The sequence below is a fragment of the Podarcis bocagei genome (assembly GCF_964188305.1).
Source record: "Podarcis bocagei genome assembly, chromosome: 15".
Classification (NCBI taxonomy): Eukaryota; Metazoa; Chordata; class Lepidosauria; order Squamata; family Lacertidae; genus Podarcis; species Podarcis bocagei.
In genome coordinates, this window is record NC_138141.1 from 38,961,036 (window position 1) to 38,977,753 (window position 16,718).

General features: G+C 45.6%; 1 protein-coding gene across 38 annotated transcripts in view; it reads left to right on the forward strand.

The window, feature by feature from the left end:
- The window catches only part of MSI2 (musashi RNA binding protein 2), a 430,429-nt gene that overhangs the window by 332,866 nt on the left and 80,845 nt on the right, over positions 1-16,718 (forward strand). For all 38 annotated transcript variants that reach the window (XM_081173058.1, XM_081173057.1, XM_081173063.1 and 35 more), the window contains one exon: positions 6,325-6,439. In XM_081173058.1, the coding sequence (XP_081029184.1) occupies positions 6,325-6,439 (115 nt within the window). The remainder of the gene's footprint in view (positions 1-6,324; positions 6,440-16,718) is intronic.

Genomic DNA, 16,718 nt, shown 5'->3' on the forward strand with positions numbered 1-16,718 from the left:
GAATGTTTGGTTACAGGATGTAACAGGCTTGCTTCTATTACTTTTCCTGATGCTCCCTGGTGTAGGAATGACTCCCTGCATTTGTTAGCAGATACAGAATAGTATGCATTTTTTGTATTTTTTAAAATAATGAATACTTACTGCTCTGGGTTGGTTCCCGGTACTGCAAAGGAAAACGTAGCTCTATAAACCATGATTCTATGTAGTTTTGCTATGAGTTGTAGATTGATTAAAGCTGGGGGGGGGGAATGCACGTCAGAAGAAAATTACTAAAAAGCATACTTTCTTTGTTATGTGTTGCAGCCCATATCCTTTTGGAAGAGACGTTCTCAATTTTTCACCCAGAAAGGAATGTCTCTTCTAACACAGCATTTGCAATCTTCAATTTAAGTACATCCATAAAAAAATATTTTTTAAAAAAATTAAAGATCTACTGCTGTATTAATCAGTTCACCTTTTTAGTCTGTCAGAATGTTTCTAATTATCTGATCATATCCATTAATACGTTACAGTGATACCTCGGGTTAAGTACTTAATTCGTTCCGGAGGTCTGTACTTAACCTGAAACTGTTCTTAACCTGAAGCACCACTTTAGCTAATGGGGCCTCCTGCTGCCGCTGCGCCGCTGGAGCACGATTTCTGTTCTTATCCTGAAGCAAAGTTCTTAACTTGAAGCACTATTTCTGGGTTAGCGGAGTCTGTAACCTGAAGCGTATGTAACCCGAGGTACCACTGTACATGCTGTAGCCCACACCCCAAAAAATATAAATCAGCTGCTAAACTATTCCTTCTCAAATAAATGTGTTTGGGCTGCCTCCAAACAATGCTCAAGAGCAAGAGAGTTCCAAAACCTAAGAGCAAGCATGTGTGTCCACTATTCAGATTTGAGGCAGGAAGGATACTGCTTAGCTGAGTTATGGAGGAGGCAGTAGTCTTTACCAGATGAGCTTTACAAGGCACAACTAGCACCTCAACGTTCACCCAGAAAGTGGGGGGGGGGGGCTGAACTTGGAGGAGAACCATAGATACAGAGTCATGGGGAGTTTGTAACACAGACTGTCTGCTGAGAGTTGAGCATCCTGAGGATGCTTCTGTTGAAAGGTGGGATATAAATTGAAAAATAACTATATAGAGTTATTTTTTGCAAATCTGGCTTAAAAAGTAGGTTTCCTTTTGTTTCAGCTCAGTTGTTCTATTGCAGAAGCTAATTATTTAGCTTATTGTTTTAACAGTACTAATTCAAGCTTCATTGTCACTTTTAATGGTCCATGTAAGCTGGCTTGGTTCTTTTTACAGTGGTACCTCGGTTTAAGAACAGCCCTGTTTACACACTATTCGGTATAAGAACTCCGCAAAACTGGAAGTAGTGTTCCCGTTAGCAAACTTTACCTCGGTCTACGAACGGAAGCCGGACAGTGGAAGGGCACCAGTGGCAGGAGGCTTCATTAGGGAAAGCACGCCTCGGTTTAAGAATGGTTTCGGTTTAAGAACAGACCTCCGGAACGAATTAAGTTCGTAAACCGAGGTACCACTGTATATTGATCTGAGTGACTTGAAATAGACATGGCTAGGAGATGTAACTGATGACCCCATGGCATACAAGCAGTGGGCAGGTGCAAAAGTAATACAGCTCAGGTGTTAATGGATACACCTCTGCTGATCACTCCAGGATAATTTGCTTTGAAGAAAACAACTTCAGCTGACTAGGGCTTAGTATTCTCAGTTTAAAACAATAAACAGAAAGTGTGTTTTGCAAAAGTTTAGCTTCTGGTTTCCAGACAGGACGTCGCTAGCCTTGAATTGGTCAGGCCAGCCGCTGACACAGGGCATCCTTGAGCAGCTACTCTGGTGCCTGCCAGGCCTTGGGCCCCTTGGCTAAAATTCTGGGCCTTGCTGGAGAAAATATTGAGGGTCACCATGTTTTTGTGGCATCTGCCATTTTGTCCCCTCCACAAACATTGCCCTAGAGCATTGTGATAGAAACAAAAATAGCTTATGTCAAAAGGAACCTTTGCCATGCATTGTGTTTCTTTTATAAGGGAAAAGTCTGGTACTCTCTCATACAAGGAGACACACACAGAGATGACAATGAGGGGGTGCCACCCACCCAAAAAGAGTGCTCTTTTCTAAGGTCCTGCTCAGACCTGGAGAAGAGCCTGGTGTGTTTGGTATAAACCAGACCTACTTAACTGAAGTACTTGTAAAAGTTGTCTTGGCTTTTCTCCAAGTGGTGCAGGACAGCACAAATGGTTCCCACTATTTCCTACTCCCTCTTTAAATTCTCATGATGACATTGTGAGATTGTTTAGACAGGGAGAGGGAGAGATTCATGTCGTGAGTACAGATTTGATCCCAGTCAATATCTGACCACTTTGTCCACTGCGCCCCAACAAAGATACGTATGTTTTTCTGCCATAAGTTAGCCTGCACATGCCGGTGCCCATATTCACAGATGACAGGCGTCTCTCGGGTAGCTGAATGGACCCGCTGTCACCTGAGGCATTTACTAGGCCACCCAACACCTATTGCTACCTGCAGGAACCAACATTATGGGGCCAGCTGCTGGGTGGTTGCTGATTATTTATTTATTTAAGTACTTCTAAAGCACCTGAAATGTTCTAAGCACTGGAATGAGGAGGGAAGAGGAAAGCAAGCATTGGGACAGCTGCTTCATTAGCTGACGAAAGGAGCCATGTCTCCTTCTTACCATCTGTTGTGAAGGAATCACCTCTGTTTGGGGAAGGGGTGAAGGTCAGTGTTAGAGCATCTGCTTTGTATGCAATAGGTCGCATGTTCAATCCCTGTCATCTCCAGGAAGGGCTGGGATAGACCGCTGCCTGAAACCCTAGAGAACTGATGCCTATCAGTGTAGTCAGTACTGAGCTAGCTGGACCAGGGGTCTGGCTGAGTACAAAGCAGGTTCCTGTACTCTTATATTCCATAGTATTCTTCCTAAGAGGCAGGGGGTGTAGCCTCCCAGCACCCCTAGTTCTCCTGACAGAGTGTGCCTCTCTTTAGCTTCTGCAGGTCCTTTGACTCGATGGGCCATTGTGGCTTCCTCCTTCCCACTCCCTTATTTTCCCTCCCAATTGGCTCTCTTCCCACCCAGCAGAGTAAGCTCACTTTGTTCACATTACCTTTGCATGGCATGTCCATTGGTGGAGCTTGGAGGTGGTTCTTTTCTGACATACCAAGGGTTGTGGCAGAGCAGTTTGCACGAAACCGGTATTTTGACAGTTTGCTGGCAGAATAGAAGCTTTGTTGCTCTGTGAAATGTTGCAAGCTGAATAAATAAGATATGCCGTGAGGTTTTGCAGCAGGGCGGTGGGTTAGGGTGGGGTGGGAAGAGAGAGAGGGAGAGAGAGAGAGAGAGAGAGAGAGAGAGAGAGAGAGAGAGAGAAAGGGTGGGTGGTTTTGTTTAAAATAATCCCATTTACAGTCAGTTAACCTTTACGTTACCTAAATGAAAATTGTACAAACCTGAAATTTTCGCTGATCGGGTTGCCTAGGAACAGACGGTTGGTTACCATAAGACAATGGATGCACTGTTACTGATAGGGCTATTAGAAATAGAGCCAGTTAGCAGCATTATCCTACATTGCCAGTTCTGTCTCGTGTAATTACCTGTTTTGCACCTCCAAAGTACCGCCCACCTTTCCTTCCTCGCTCTGATGGCAGAGTTCGTGTGCAAACAGTGCCGAAAGAAAAAACGATCTCTGCGGGATAAGAGATCCTTTGAGATATTTGGCAAATTTGGATGTTTTTGCCCGGTGGTGAGTTCAGGTGCTGTGTTATGAAGACTGCATGGCCAAAATGGCACTACTGAGAAACCAGAGGGAGTTACCAGGCTGCCTGCAGGAACCCCAAGACTTGCAGAAGTAGAAAAATATTTAGGGGAGTATGCTAAGGGGCAATCCCCCCTCCCCAAAAACAGCCCAATGAGGACTGAACAGGCCCACTAGCCACAGAATGCTGATTGTATGCGGCGGGGGGGGGGGCAGGCAGAGGGCCTTCTCAGTAGTGGTGCCCACCCTGTGGAATGCCCTCTGATTTTTTAGAAGACACCTGAAAGCAGCCCTGTTTAGGGAAGTTTTAAATGCTTGATCTTTTATTGTGTCTTTAGTATTCTGTTGGGAGATGCCCAGAGTGGCTGGGGAAACCCAAATTATTCTTATTCTTATTTATCATCCCACCCCCGTTGGCCAACTTTGATGGGGTCAGGGCCATTTTCTGTCAATCATCTGGTGTCATGATGACATCAGATGACTGATAAGTGAGCTGTGGGTTGGGGGGTTTGCTTTGCAGGAATTGTGCTTATGAAACAGCACCAGCTTATGAGCAGAGGTTTCAATCATGCTGGCTTTGGGGAACATCTTGGCGAAGCAGCACCCAGCAAGAACAGAAGCACCCCTGGTCATCAGCTGTCGTCATCCACTGATGTCAGCTGATGGACAGGCAAGTGGTGGTGTCCACCCCTGCTGTGACCTCTTGTTGTAGGTCTCACTTGTTCTCTTCAATACCAAACCCAGGATGGGACTGTGCAAATGAAGTGGTGCAACCATGCAGGTTAAGACTGGTTTAGTGCTATCTGTTTCTTGAGATGATGGGGGGGGGCAGATTTTGCCCCAACTCAAAGTTGTCCCTGACAGGACTCCTCTGCTTTCTCCAATATGATTCAATGACTTCATTTCACTTGAACCTCAGTAGCTTTCAGTTCATATATTAGGAAGTGGATGGGGAAGGGGGTACGTATGCTGAGGATATTTATGATAAACTTTGCAGGGCTACGGAGAAGGAACTACATATTTTGGCAAGTTTATTACCAAGAGTCAAACCTAGATAATATGTGAATTTCATGATTGCATTTCATGTCTTCTTTTGTTCGTTAAATATCAGCCATGCTGGAGAAGGCAATGGTCAGAATTGAGACTGCTGGGGTGGGGTGGGGTGGGGGCGTAGCTGTTTCCTTTCACTAGAGTTCTAACTAAAATCCCTTATAAACTGCTTAATGCTTCAGTCCTGGTCCTGATCACCGCCCCCACCATGCCTTCTGTTTAACAAACCAGAGACCTGAAATGCAATCACACTTGCCTAATTTGGTCCTAAATGGTGGTCTAAGTGAAAAGTGAGGTGAAAATCAGACATACCTTTTCTACTCTGTCTCTTTCACATGTGGTGGCAAGCCTAAGATTGGATGCTCTAAATTTTCTAGTTTGCACCTAATTGCCAGAACACTTCCTTGCTCCTGGTCTGTTCCCTGGCTCACATCAAAGCACCTTTTCCCTCCAAGCATCCCACCTGGTTTCAGCAGCTAGAAATAGTTCTTAGTTTGACCTTGTGCCCTGCCATTTACTTTTGGCCATCATTGGCCTTATGCACTCTTCAAAGGTTATTAATAGCCAGACACTTGCAACGTGATGAAAATGGTATTAAGCTTCCAAAGGTACCAGGAATAACCCTTTATTGGTACATTGTACAGAATCCCAACTCCAGCACAAATAGGAATTTTCTTCCCCACAAACCCAATCTGTTGGCAATATTTGCTTGTAGAAAGTTACCGCTGAATTGCTTTGCAATAAGGTTGTGTTGGCAACTAGCCTTTGATTTCTCCAGAACAATGAAGTGTTTTGAAAGGATGAGCTAATCAATCAAAACAACAGTAGGAGAGACAGTAGGAAGTTACTGCTGTCAGGAATTTGTGTGTGGAGATAAGTTAACCTTGCTGGTGGTCCGCTGTGTATTGTTTTGTATGTCTACACGAATGCTCATGCTTGTAAGTGTTTAAGCAGCGGACTACTCATTCAGCAAATAACTCTAACCAATGTAGTCCTGGGTGGTAGAGTTGCAGTACTTCTTTTTGGTGTCACAGGTATTATCAACAGGTTTCTGTTGCAGTCATTCTCTGTATGGCAATTGCATTTGAAATGATAAACATAATAGCATTTGGAGTGAAAATAAGCCTGGTTCTTGTACAACAAAACAGCTATAGCTGCATATTTATTTCACAAAGAAGTAACCACTTAGAAACACACTAAAAGTTAATACAGCTTAACTTACGGACTTCAGCTTTTAGCTGTGTGACCTATCCACACATTATCTCTGCCTCAGCTGGGTTTGTCCTGTGTGCTTTCTGAAGTCACATTACACATATTTACTCTTTGAAAATCACTTTACACTGCTGGCCTATTTTTAAAGTTCACATTTTACAGAAGAGCAATGCTAAAAATAACCCCCCTTCCCCCACAACTTAACCAGATCAGTTCAGCATTTGACATTTTACATGAATTCATTTGCATCTCATTTGTACATGTTTCTGCTTAATAGGTGGAATGTAAGAAAGCACAACCTAAAGAAGTGATGTTTCCGCCAGGGACGAGAGGAAGGGCTCGTGGATTACCATATACCATGGATGCTTTTATGCTAGGGATGGGAATGTTGGGTAAGTGTGCAATAGATGAGCCATCGGCAAGAATGTGTCTATGTTTTCTGTACGTATTCCAAAGCTCAGAGCTGCCTAAACTGTTGTGTGCAATAGATGAGCAGTCAGCAACAGCCTGTTCCAAGATTTGGAGGTTCGAAAATTGCATGACTTGTGCAAGATACAGCGGTGTGGACGATGGGGGCTCAATTATCCTTTCTGTGCTAAAAGGCAACCACATGCACACTCTGGAATACCCAAATTTGCATTTAAATGGGTGTTTTCAGTGGGCCCTTCCATTCACAAAAGCAGAATTATGCTTAAAACTGTTCTCTTCCTCCGCCTCTTCCCCCCCACCCCCAAAGAATTGAGTCACACATTCTTAAAGGTATCTTTGACAATTCAGCACAGATAATTAAAAATCTTCATGGCTTTAAATGGCACAGAAGATGGAGAAAGCCCAGCGAGAAACATAATAGCGTGGTTGTAGCAATAATTAGAAGTTCCAAGGAGAGAGGACGGTATTTGAGCCCAGACCATTGTGTCCAGAAAGTACTAATTAAATGGGATAAATGGTATTTAATGCTGAAATTCTATTTGCGTGGCAGGTCATCTCAGTTATAATTGGCTCTCATTTGTTTCTCCTTAGCTGTTCTTCCTATATTACCTGACAACTGCTTGATTGTAAATATATATTAAAAACTGGGGGGAGATAGGTCTACCCCAGCGGAGATGCTGATTATCCACCCCACTACCTCCCATCCCTTAAATGTTCAATTGATTCTCCTCACCTCTTTTTCCTTAATATCATTGAGGTAGTCCTTGGCCTCTCTTCTGTCTGAGCCCTGAGTATTCTAGCTAATCTTGGGCTTTTCCTTCCACAACCGCTGGGAAAGTCCTGGGCCTTGAGCACCTTATTCAAAAAATACAGTGGTACCTCGAGTTACAAACGCTTCAGGTTACAAACTCCGCTAACCTGGAAGAGTTACCTCAAGTTGAGAACTTTGCCCCAGGATGAGAACAGAAATTGTGTGCCGGCAGCAAGAGGCCCCATTAGCAAAAGCACGCCTCTAGTTAAGAATAGTTTCAGGTTAAGAACAGACCTCCGGAACGAATTAAGTTTGTAACTAGAGGTACCACTGTAACTAGATTAATATGAAATAATTTGAATAAAAGCATATTAGCTTTGATATAGGCATTTCATTTTTTCTTTGTCTTTTTGTGAGAGTGGAGAAAGGAGAAACTGGGGGAAAGGAAGGGAAGACAAAATGGTGCAGTTCTCAGGTCCCTCTGTTCCCATATGTAACCTCACAAACTGTCACAGGGACCGATCATGTGAAAGGCTTTGCAGTGCAGAGTGTGCAACCTCCAGTGCCCTCCAGGTGTTGTTGCACTCCACCATCCGAGATCATTGCCTATGTTCTGCTGGAGATGATGAGAGCTGTAGTCTAGCAAGATGTAAAGAGCATATTATTGGTAACTATGTGTCCACCAGATGTTGTCGGACTACAACTCCCATCATCCCTGGCAACTGGCCATCCTGACTAGGGCTGACAGGAGGTGGAGTCCATCATGTGGAGGTCCACAGGTTGCCCATCCCTGCTTCTGGAAATAAATAAAAGGAAAGCCTGGCAGATGTATATAGCGAGAATGCAACAACACTATAAATAATATCTTACATGTTAATACTAAAATAATATAAATGATTTACTTTAGTTCTAAGTTAGCATGGTTCAGTGGTCAAAATTGCACCATTGTTTAGGGGAAATGTGATGTGATCAATTGATTTTAATTACCCCTTTTCTTGCTCATTTAAATCGTTGATTACTATTATTTTATTACTGATTTAAATCACCTTAAACCAATCCACACTCCAAAAATCTGGAAAGGGTATTCAAAGCCAAGCTTACCACTGTTAATCAGAAGAAAGGTTTAACCCTGAGGCATATTTATGACTGAGTACTATTTGGGTTAGCTCTTGGATTATTTTAGACATTAAAATGGAGCTGCGTGTGGAAACTGCAGGCTGGCACCTCAGTTGAAAAGAAATGGCATGTATGGGTTTTGGCAGATCATCTCTTGCCGCACAGGTGCCTGTTAGTGCATGTAGAGTGCATGGATTCATTAAGAGATCCAAATTGGTTCTGTTCCACTGGTTTTTGCAGGGTGACTCCTAATGTGATCTTATTAGATTTTAAATCACCCTGACTTGCTCTGAATGAATGATTGATTCATGATGAAGGCCAGATGCTTAACTATCTGCTCCAGTTCTTCTCTGGCCCCCTCTACCCCTTTCCCAGCTCTTAGTTATTGAGGTGGCATCATTATGAAGCCGCCAAGTTGCAGCAGATAAGTCTGAGTCTGTCTTGTCCATTATGTGCATGTATCCCTAGTTGCCTCCAACAAGTCAGCTTCAAGGTCGACGGCTGTCAGCGGATTCTCAGCATGCAATCAAAATTTTCCATTCCTTACTCGTCAGTTGCACAGCAGTGAAATCCCACCCATGAACAGAAGAAGGGTGTAATTAACTCATCAAGCAAAATTAGCACAGGGAGACTGTGATGTGGCCTGATATTTAGCCAAAGACCTTTAGTCGCACAATTGCATTGCTGATTCTCGGAGAATGAAACCAAGTATTTTTATTTTATTTTTTATACCCTTGAAAGCATTGTCTCCAGGTTGGCAGCCAGCCTTCCTCCAAAGCTGGTGAGGACTGGAGTCCATACAGCTTGGCCAACCTGAGCTTGGATTAAAAAGCATAATCAGTTCCCAGGATTGCTCTTCAGGAACTAACATAGGTGACCCATTCTGACTGAATGCTTTTTCTAGGCAGCTACTTTAGGAGTCATTCCAGAAGCTAGAGTGTAGATACAAAACATTTAGTCAGAAGATGCCTGTAGAAGAGAACATTTATATCAAAAGAATGGGTCTGGTACTCAGCAGCTCTGCTGGTGACCCACATGAGATGTGGAGAGTTTTCATACAGGATATAAAGTCAGGGCTGCCTGAAATTATGCTCGTTTGGGAGCTTCCCCCAACTGGGTCTTGGTAGACTAGCCATGGAGTCTTGTATCAGCATTCAGTGTATAGGCGTCATGTCTAGGGGGCCATGGGTGCCAGGGAACCCACAAAAAATCTGGGTGCTTAGCATCCACAACACGGGGCTCCGACGTAACTTCCAGTTACCGAAAGTCGTGTTGGAGCCCTGACACAGCCTCCCAGATGATGTTGGAGGCCCTGCCAGGCCTCTGAACAGGATGTAATCTCCGAGACCCCATGAGGCCTCAGAAGAGCCGCCACATCACTGACTCAATATGATGTCATGATGTCATGACATCGTGTTACATCACAGGTGCCATTGGGCACCCATAACCTGGGGCCCAAGTCAGCGCCCCTGCTTCAGTGTCAGCAACTTGGATGAAGAAAGATGAAATAGCATGCCAGTTTGATTAGCCCCCCTCCTCCATGTCAGATGTGAAACTCATGGCTTGGTTGCAATCAAGCAATAGGTTAATTATCTGGAAGATTTGTCCCTGTGTCTGGTCTCTGTTGGCCCTCTGATTGTTACAGGAACCATGTGATATCACACTGATGTGAGTTACATTTGACTCTTAGAAGTTACATAGTGGACCAAATTTGAGCTGGTGTCTGAAGGATCTGGGCTGAGGTTCAGAGAGGTCGCACTTAGATGCACACCGGTCCAGTTCTGATCTTACAGCCAACAGCTGTTCATAGTGGTCTGTTTTAGTACAAAGTGTATTTAGCATACAGTTCACAGGGATGTTGAAACCAAGCATGGCAGCCAGTTTGCAGGTGTGGATGTACTTTTGCACTGCTTTCAGTTGTTTAATCAGATGGGGAAATGCATGAATGCCTACTTTACTTCCTACTCTCTGGAGTCCTAGCACATCGAAATTTCCTCCACAATATGTTCAAGCAGTCTCTCCAATTCCATAGGGGACTGTAGTGGAACAAAATAAAAGTTATCTTTGGTTAATCCTTCATGAAGATAAGGCCTTAACTTGAGACATAGGTCTTATTTTTAAAAAAGTAATGGACCCACATCCCGGTCTCAAGGTGTCCTTTGAGCATGTGATTTTTTTATATGCCTCGCCTTACCAAGACAAAAACTTAGGGTTCCTTTCTTTTGTTACTGCCCCCCCCCCCAGCAGTGGCAGGCGTCTTAGCTGTGACCATCTGTTAAATACAATACCTAAAGCTTCTAACTCACCACCTCCTTTCCCTCCCAGGCTACAAAAAAGCTCAGCCAGTAAAATTTATATCTCTGGACCACTGAAATACTACCTGATGTGAACGTCTTAATTCCAGGAAGTCTCTGACTGACTTTTTAATATTACTGCGGGAGCCAGACCACAGCTTCGCAATAGTGCACACGTTCAATCTAGCTGGGCTGCATTCATGCATAAAAGAGACTTGTGCCCTTCAAAGAAAGTCATTCTTGTAGAGGAGATACTCCTTATGAGAGAAAGCAAAGGAAAGGGTGGCATTGGCACGAGTACACCAAAAGCTCGATGCCTTGAAGTCCCATTAGAAACCATCTCAGGCACCCAAGTCTTAGCTTTTAGTGTTATTTCCAGGTGACATTTTTTGCAGAACAGGAAATTGGGACCGCGGCTTGAGCTAAGACAAAGGAAGGGAAAAGCTGAGTAGAAGAGAAATCTCTCTCTCCTGCCCCCCTTTTCTTGGTCTTACTTCAGGAGTATAGTTTAGGTGATTAAGATGGCAGGGAGGATGGGGTGCCTCAGGCACTTCAGGCATACTCTTGAGGTTCATTTAAAACACGTAAAGGGTACATCTAAAAATCTGAACATTGCAAACCCAGTTTCGCTTCAGCACCTGAGATTTAATTTTTTGGAAATGCCACAAGACAGCAGTTTTCTTTCCGAGTAGATGGGTGGAAGATATGAGGTTCTACTAGCCTGGGAACTCAGAACTGCAAATAAATCACCATTTCACTGTAACCCCAGGGCCAATTCAGCTGGCTATTTCTCCCAGGACAAAGGCTGCTCCTCAGCTGTTGCCTCCTGGTGGCATTGCACATTGAGCATTTTCTTTAGAGAGGGTCCAGTAGACAACCCCTCCCATGGACCCTTGGATTCTGCAAGATTTAGCAGGAACAGGGCAACATAGGAAAGTGCCTTAATCAAGATGTGGCCTTGTGAATAGTGTATTAGGTACCATGATTCAAGAAAAAAGTGCTTTTACTAAGCAATTAAGGCTATGTCTTGTGCACATGTACTAAGGATTAATTCCCACTGAAATTAGTGGGACTTTCCACCAAGTAAACATGCATAGGCTCTGGCTGCAAGTTTTCCCACTCCGGGAAAAAAGCTTGCAGCAAATTGAAAGGTAAACTAACTCAGCTGTTAAGTTTGAAAGGGTCTGGACATGTCAGGCTTCCGATCCTTGATTTCAAAATCAATACAAGCAAATTATTCTTTCCTTGACAAAACGGAGCTGGTACTCTCGGCAGTGGAGCTGCATTCTTATCTGAATGAGAAGGCGGATAGAGGGGAAGAGTTGATTTTCCAGGAGCCAAATGTTGAACACTCACGTTCACACTGGGGAACTCTGGCAGCCATCCACTTAGCAAAGCATTATCATGCATCCAGCTGCCTCGGAGGGTTGCCCCATAGGAGTGGCATTTGAGATCCAGGAAGTCTTTCCAGCTCTGCTTATTCTCCCCTTGCCCCAGCTGAGCAGGAGGCAGGGTGTCTGAGAGAGGGGCAGCAGAGTTGGGGTAGTTTTTGAGCCCTGCCACTTCTTTCTTGCCTGGTGTGCAGCAAGGACCAGACTCCTCTTCTCCATTTGAGCTGGCTGGAATTATTCCTGGGGCCACACGTGGGCATACAATCACACAGCAAAAGGTCAGTGAGAATCAGGCAAAGTGCAGACACAGCCAGTAGCACCTGTACAGGCTTTCTGGCTGCATCTGTGCAGTACTGATGCACACAACCCTTTTACAACCAGGCTTCTCATTATGGTTGGGCAATGGTGACTGTCATGTTGTAAAGCTTATAAAGATCCTCCTGCCTGTGACGGAGAGTTCCTCTCATCTGGAAACGGATTCCTTATGCTTTGCACTCTCACATCAAGTCCAGCATTTTGGGGACATTTGCATCATGTTTAATGCTACACAATCCCCGATTTAGCGGCACTTCCCAGAATTTTCCCACTTTCGTCTCAGGACCACTTTTCAGCTCCTCTCTCAGACATTGTGTTGAGCTTTTGAGTGTGCCAGTGTGCCTCCCAGCAGGCTTACCTGCTGGCAGCAATGGGCTGGAAGCTTCCGTTTTAATTTCCCACTATGCTGTATGTTGGCTGGTTGTAGTGGGCAGTTTGAGAAGCTTCTTGCTGCCATTAACTTGCTGCTCGAGTCACTTTAGAGTGTAGCACTACAAATGGCAGAAGTCTCCTATAAAAATTGACAGTAAACTTGTATTGAATCCCAAGACTTGGCATTTCAGGGGTGTCAGTAGTCCCCGAGTTCTAGGGAACAGTGCCAGTGTTGGCTGCATGCCCACACTAGCCTGAAAATCTGCAGTGTTTCCTATCAGGCGTCTGAAGAGCAGGATTGCCCCAGTGTTTCTGTCTCCGGGCAAAGGAGAAAGCGTGGAGAAAGAAGTTGTGTTGTGAAAAGCATGTTTGATTGTTGATTTAGGTCTCTACTTTCATGGATAGGAAGTTCTCTCTTCAAGGGAGGTAATCGAGGCAAAGCCTTGATTTTTCAGTTTAGTGACAAGAGATAATTACTGCAAGATTGATCATTCGCCAGAAGTACTGAAGCAAATAAATTGCTCAGTACCCATTGCAAGGCAAGAATGGCGGCTAAATGGGAAATGGCGGATCGGCCTGCCTGCCCATAATTTGGCTTGATGAAGCATCCACATGGGCATGGTGTTAATGTGCTATTGATATTCAGCCAGCCAATTTCCCCCCGTGCGGATCAGGCTCTGACTCGTTAGAGCAGAGCTGGGCACTGCAGCGGCAAATGAAGAGGAAAATTGAAGTAATGTTGTATTATAAATTTATGATTTCATCTGCCTGACCTCGAGAAATGTTCTGTGATGGGATATATGGATGAGAACCACTATCCAGTCAGCTGTATATTTTGCCTTTGTTGTTGGAAGTGATGCAGTTTCAAGGAAGTATGAAGCAAGGGGCTGGTGGGAGGGAGGGGGGAGTGACACAGGTGTGCTTGTGGTGTTCGGTGATCCTGGTTGATTGGTTTTGAGCCTCTCTTTCTCTTTTGCTTTTAAATTGAAGGAAGTCTTGTAGTCCGTGTGTTCTGGCGCAAGATTTTTCTTACTCTGATCATCTTGCCACCTAAGGCTCATAACAGATAAAGTATACCTGTTCCCCTTTTCATGTAGGAACTGAAGTTGAGGAGCAGATTGATTAAACACACGGCTGTGTCCAGCACTCTAAGAAAGTGCAATGTGTGAGGACCAAACTAGGCATTTGGTTTTGTAATGTCCCTCCCATTTTATGTAGTTATTTATTTCATTAAATTTATACGCTGCTCGACTGTAAAAGCAAACCTTAGAGCAGTTTACAGCGAGGTAAAGCAGTAAAATCAAGAAAAATATACTACAATAGGTTAAAACATACAAAAAGTTAAAATGCTGAAACAGGTGAAAATGCACATCAACTTTCTAAGCATCTGGGTAGGCTTGACTAAGCAAGAATGTTTTTCATAGGCACTGAAAATAATACAGTGAAGGCACCTGCTTGATTTCAATAGGCAGCGAGTTCATTTTAAGCAAGAAAAAGCACTTTTAGAGAATTGATCAGAACCAGAGAATGTTGGTCCTCACCTATTGTTTCTAGATTCTTCCCAACACCACCTGTGGCTTTTTCCCTTTGCAGTGTCAATGAAAAACATGTGTTGACCCACAGGAGGAAAAGGCACTTGGGAATAGCAATTTGGACCAGGAAAGGGGTTAACACTTACCATCTTGCCATTCCTCCAATTCAGATTGCCCCTCCAGAAGTTTTGTACTTGTAACATTACAGTAGAGTCGTACCTTGGAAGTCAAATGGCATCTGTTCAGGAAGTCTATTAAACTTCCAAAACGTTTGGAAACCAAAGCATGGCTTCTGATTGGCTGCAGGAAGCTCCTGCAGCCAATCGGAAGCTGCGGAAACCCCATTGGACATTCGGCTTCCAAAAATAGCTCACAAACAGGAACAGTCACTTCCAGGTTAGCAGTGTTCAGGAGCCAAAATGTTCAAGAACTAAGCTGTTTGAAATCCAAAGTACGACTGTATCTCCACGTAGGTTGGCCTCGAGGGTGATTCCTAGTATTGTTTCCTCATGTCGTTGTGTTGTCCCCCTTTCCCTAGTATTTGTGTGCATCACATATTCCTAACGGGCTCAGCATTTGTTGAAAACCCTGTAAAAGTGGATTGGAGGACTCAGGAGTCGTGCTGAGCCATGACCTGCACACATTACTAACCCTTTGTAAGGCCACTTTGACATCTGTATGCTGGAAAAGTCATTCTGCAAACATACTCTGAAATGATGAGGAAAATGTACCTTAAAAATGTCTCTTCATGCCAACCTTCACACAAGATCCAGCTTTGGAGAGTTGAATGGAAGAGAAGCAATACCTTATTCTCCAATATTTCCCTTCTGAAAATATGCCCAAGCCATCTTCTCACCATCGTATTACAGCACTACTCTGACTGCTCTTATTTGCTTTACAATTATTTGCCTGCACTGTTTTAAAAGCTCAAAGGCTATTTGTTAGCGAAAGGTTTGTCAATGGTAGAGCATCTGCTTTGCATGCAGAAGGTCTCAGGTTCAATCCTCAGCATCTCCAGGTGTGGCCGGGGGATAACCCTGCCTCGTACCCTGGAAAGTTGCTGCCAGTCAGTGTAGACAATACTGAGCTAGATGGACCAGTGGTCTGACTTCAGTATAAGGCAGCTTCCCATGTTTTGGGAGGGTTAGAATATAATTATCCTACAGTTATTTATCAAGGCATGCACAATGACAGGCTGTGTCCTCTGTAGCACCTTAATGTTCATTTGTCTACATCTACATGCATGTGCTTTAGAGCAGTGTTTCCCAACCGGTGTTCCGCGGCACACTAGTGTGCCGCGGGTCGTTGCCTGGTGTGCCGTGGGAGGGAGGCGGGCGAGTCGGGCGGCGAGAGGCGGGGCAGCGGCGGCGAGGATCCGCGTCGAGCCGGGGGTGGCTCCGCGGTGGTGGTGCCGAAGTTTCTCTCTCCATTCTCCCCTCACACACACACACACACAGGAAATAACACAGGATCAGCTGACAGGACCCAGCCAATGGGGCGGCGGCGGGGCAGCGCGCGCAAAAGGGAGGAGCGCGAGACGACGACGGCGCAGGGCGGGAGGGCGGCGCATTGCGCGTGCTCAAACCCGCCCTCCGAGGCGCAGAGGGGAGCTGGGCAAGCTCCTTCTTCAACCACGAGCTCGTTTAAAAGTTTCTCTTTCAAAAAGGAAACGTGGGTTTCTTCCACCCCATTGGCTGCGACTCCGCCCACTCCGTCCTCCTTCCCCTCGCCCGCCCGCGGCGCCTCGCTCCTCAGCCTCCGCCATGTACCGCTCGCTCCGCTCCCTCCAGCGCCTGAGTTGCGCCAGGGGCGCCGCAGTCCACGCGCGCCAGAGGGGCCCGCCGACCTGCAGCCGCCACGCGCAGCCACGGAGGATGGTGAGCGACGCCCCCCCCCCGCTGCGCGCGCAATGGAGGGAGGGAGGGAGGCGCAAGGGCGTCAGAGGTGACCTTTGCCGGCCTCTTGCGGGACAGGCGCCTCCTGCGCGGCTGAGGGGCCCCTTCCCGCCTTTGTGGGCCTGACGCGGCCTCAGGGTTCCCTCCCTCTCTCCACATATATAAATTGGCTTTTATTATTAGCGCTTTCGCATTCCTTTTCTCCCTCCCAGGAGCTCCGGTGGGGGGGGCGGGCGGGGCTCCCCGCCATTTACCCCCCACAACAACCCTGTGAGGGAGGCCGGGCTGAGAGGATTCCAACCTGCGTCCGCCCCCGCTGCTTCCTTCAAGTGGCGTCCTGGGCGAGGACAACATTTGACGGCCCCTCCCTCAAATATCCCTCATTTTCGCAATAATTCATTTTGGTACAGCTGCTTTTTCCAACGGATCTGTTCAGTGTTGTTATTTGCGCCCCTCTGCCGCCAGCAGCGTCCCAAATCCAGCGCTGCTCCCCTCCTTAGGATGCCAAGCACTCTGAATTGGGAAGTGGCCCCCTTGGGAAGAGGGAGGCTTGCCTCCAAGTAAAGATGAATATGA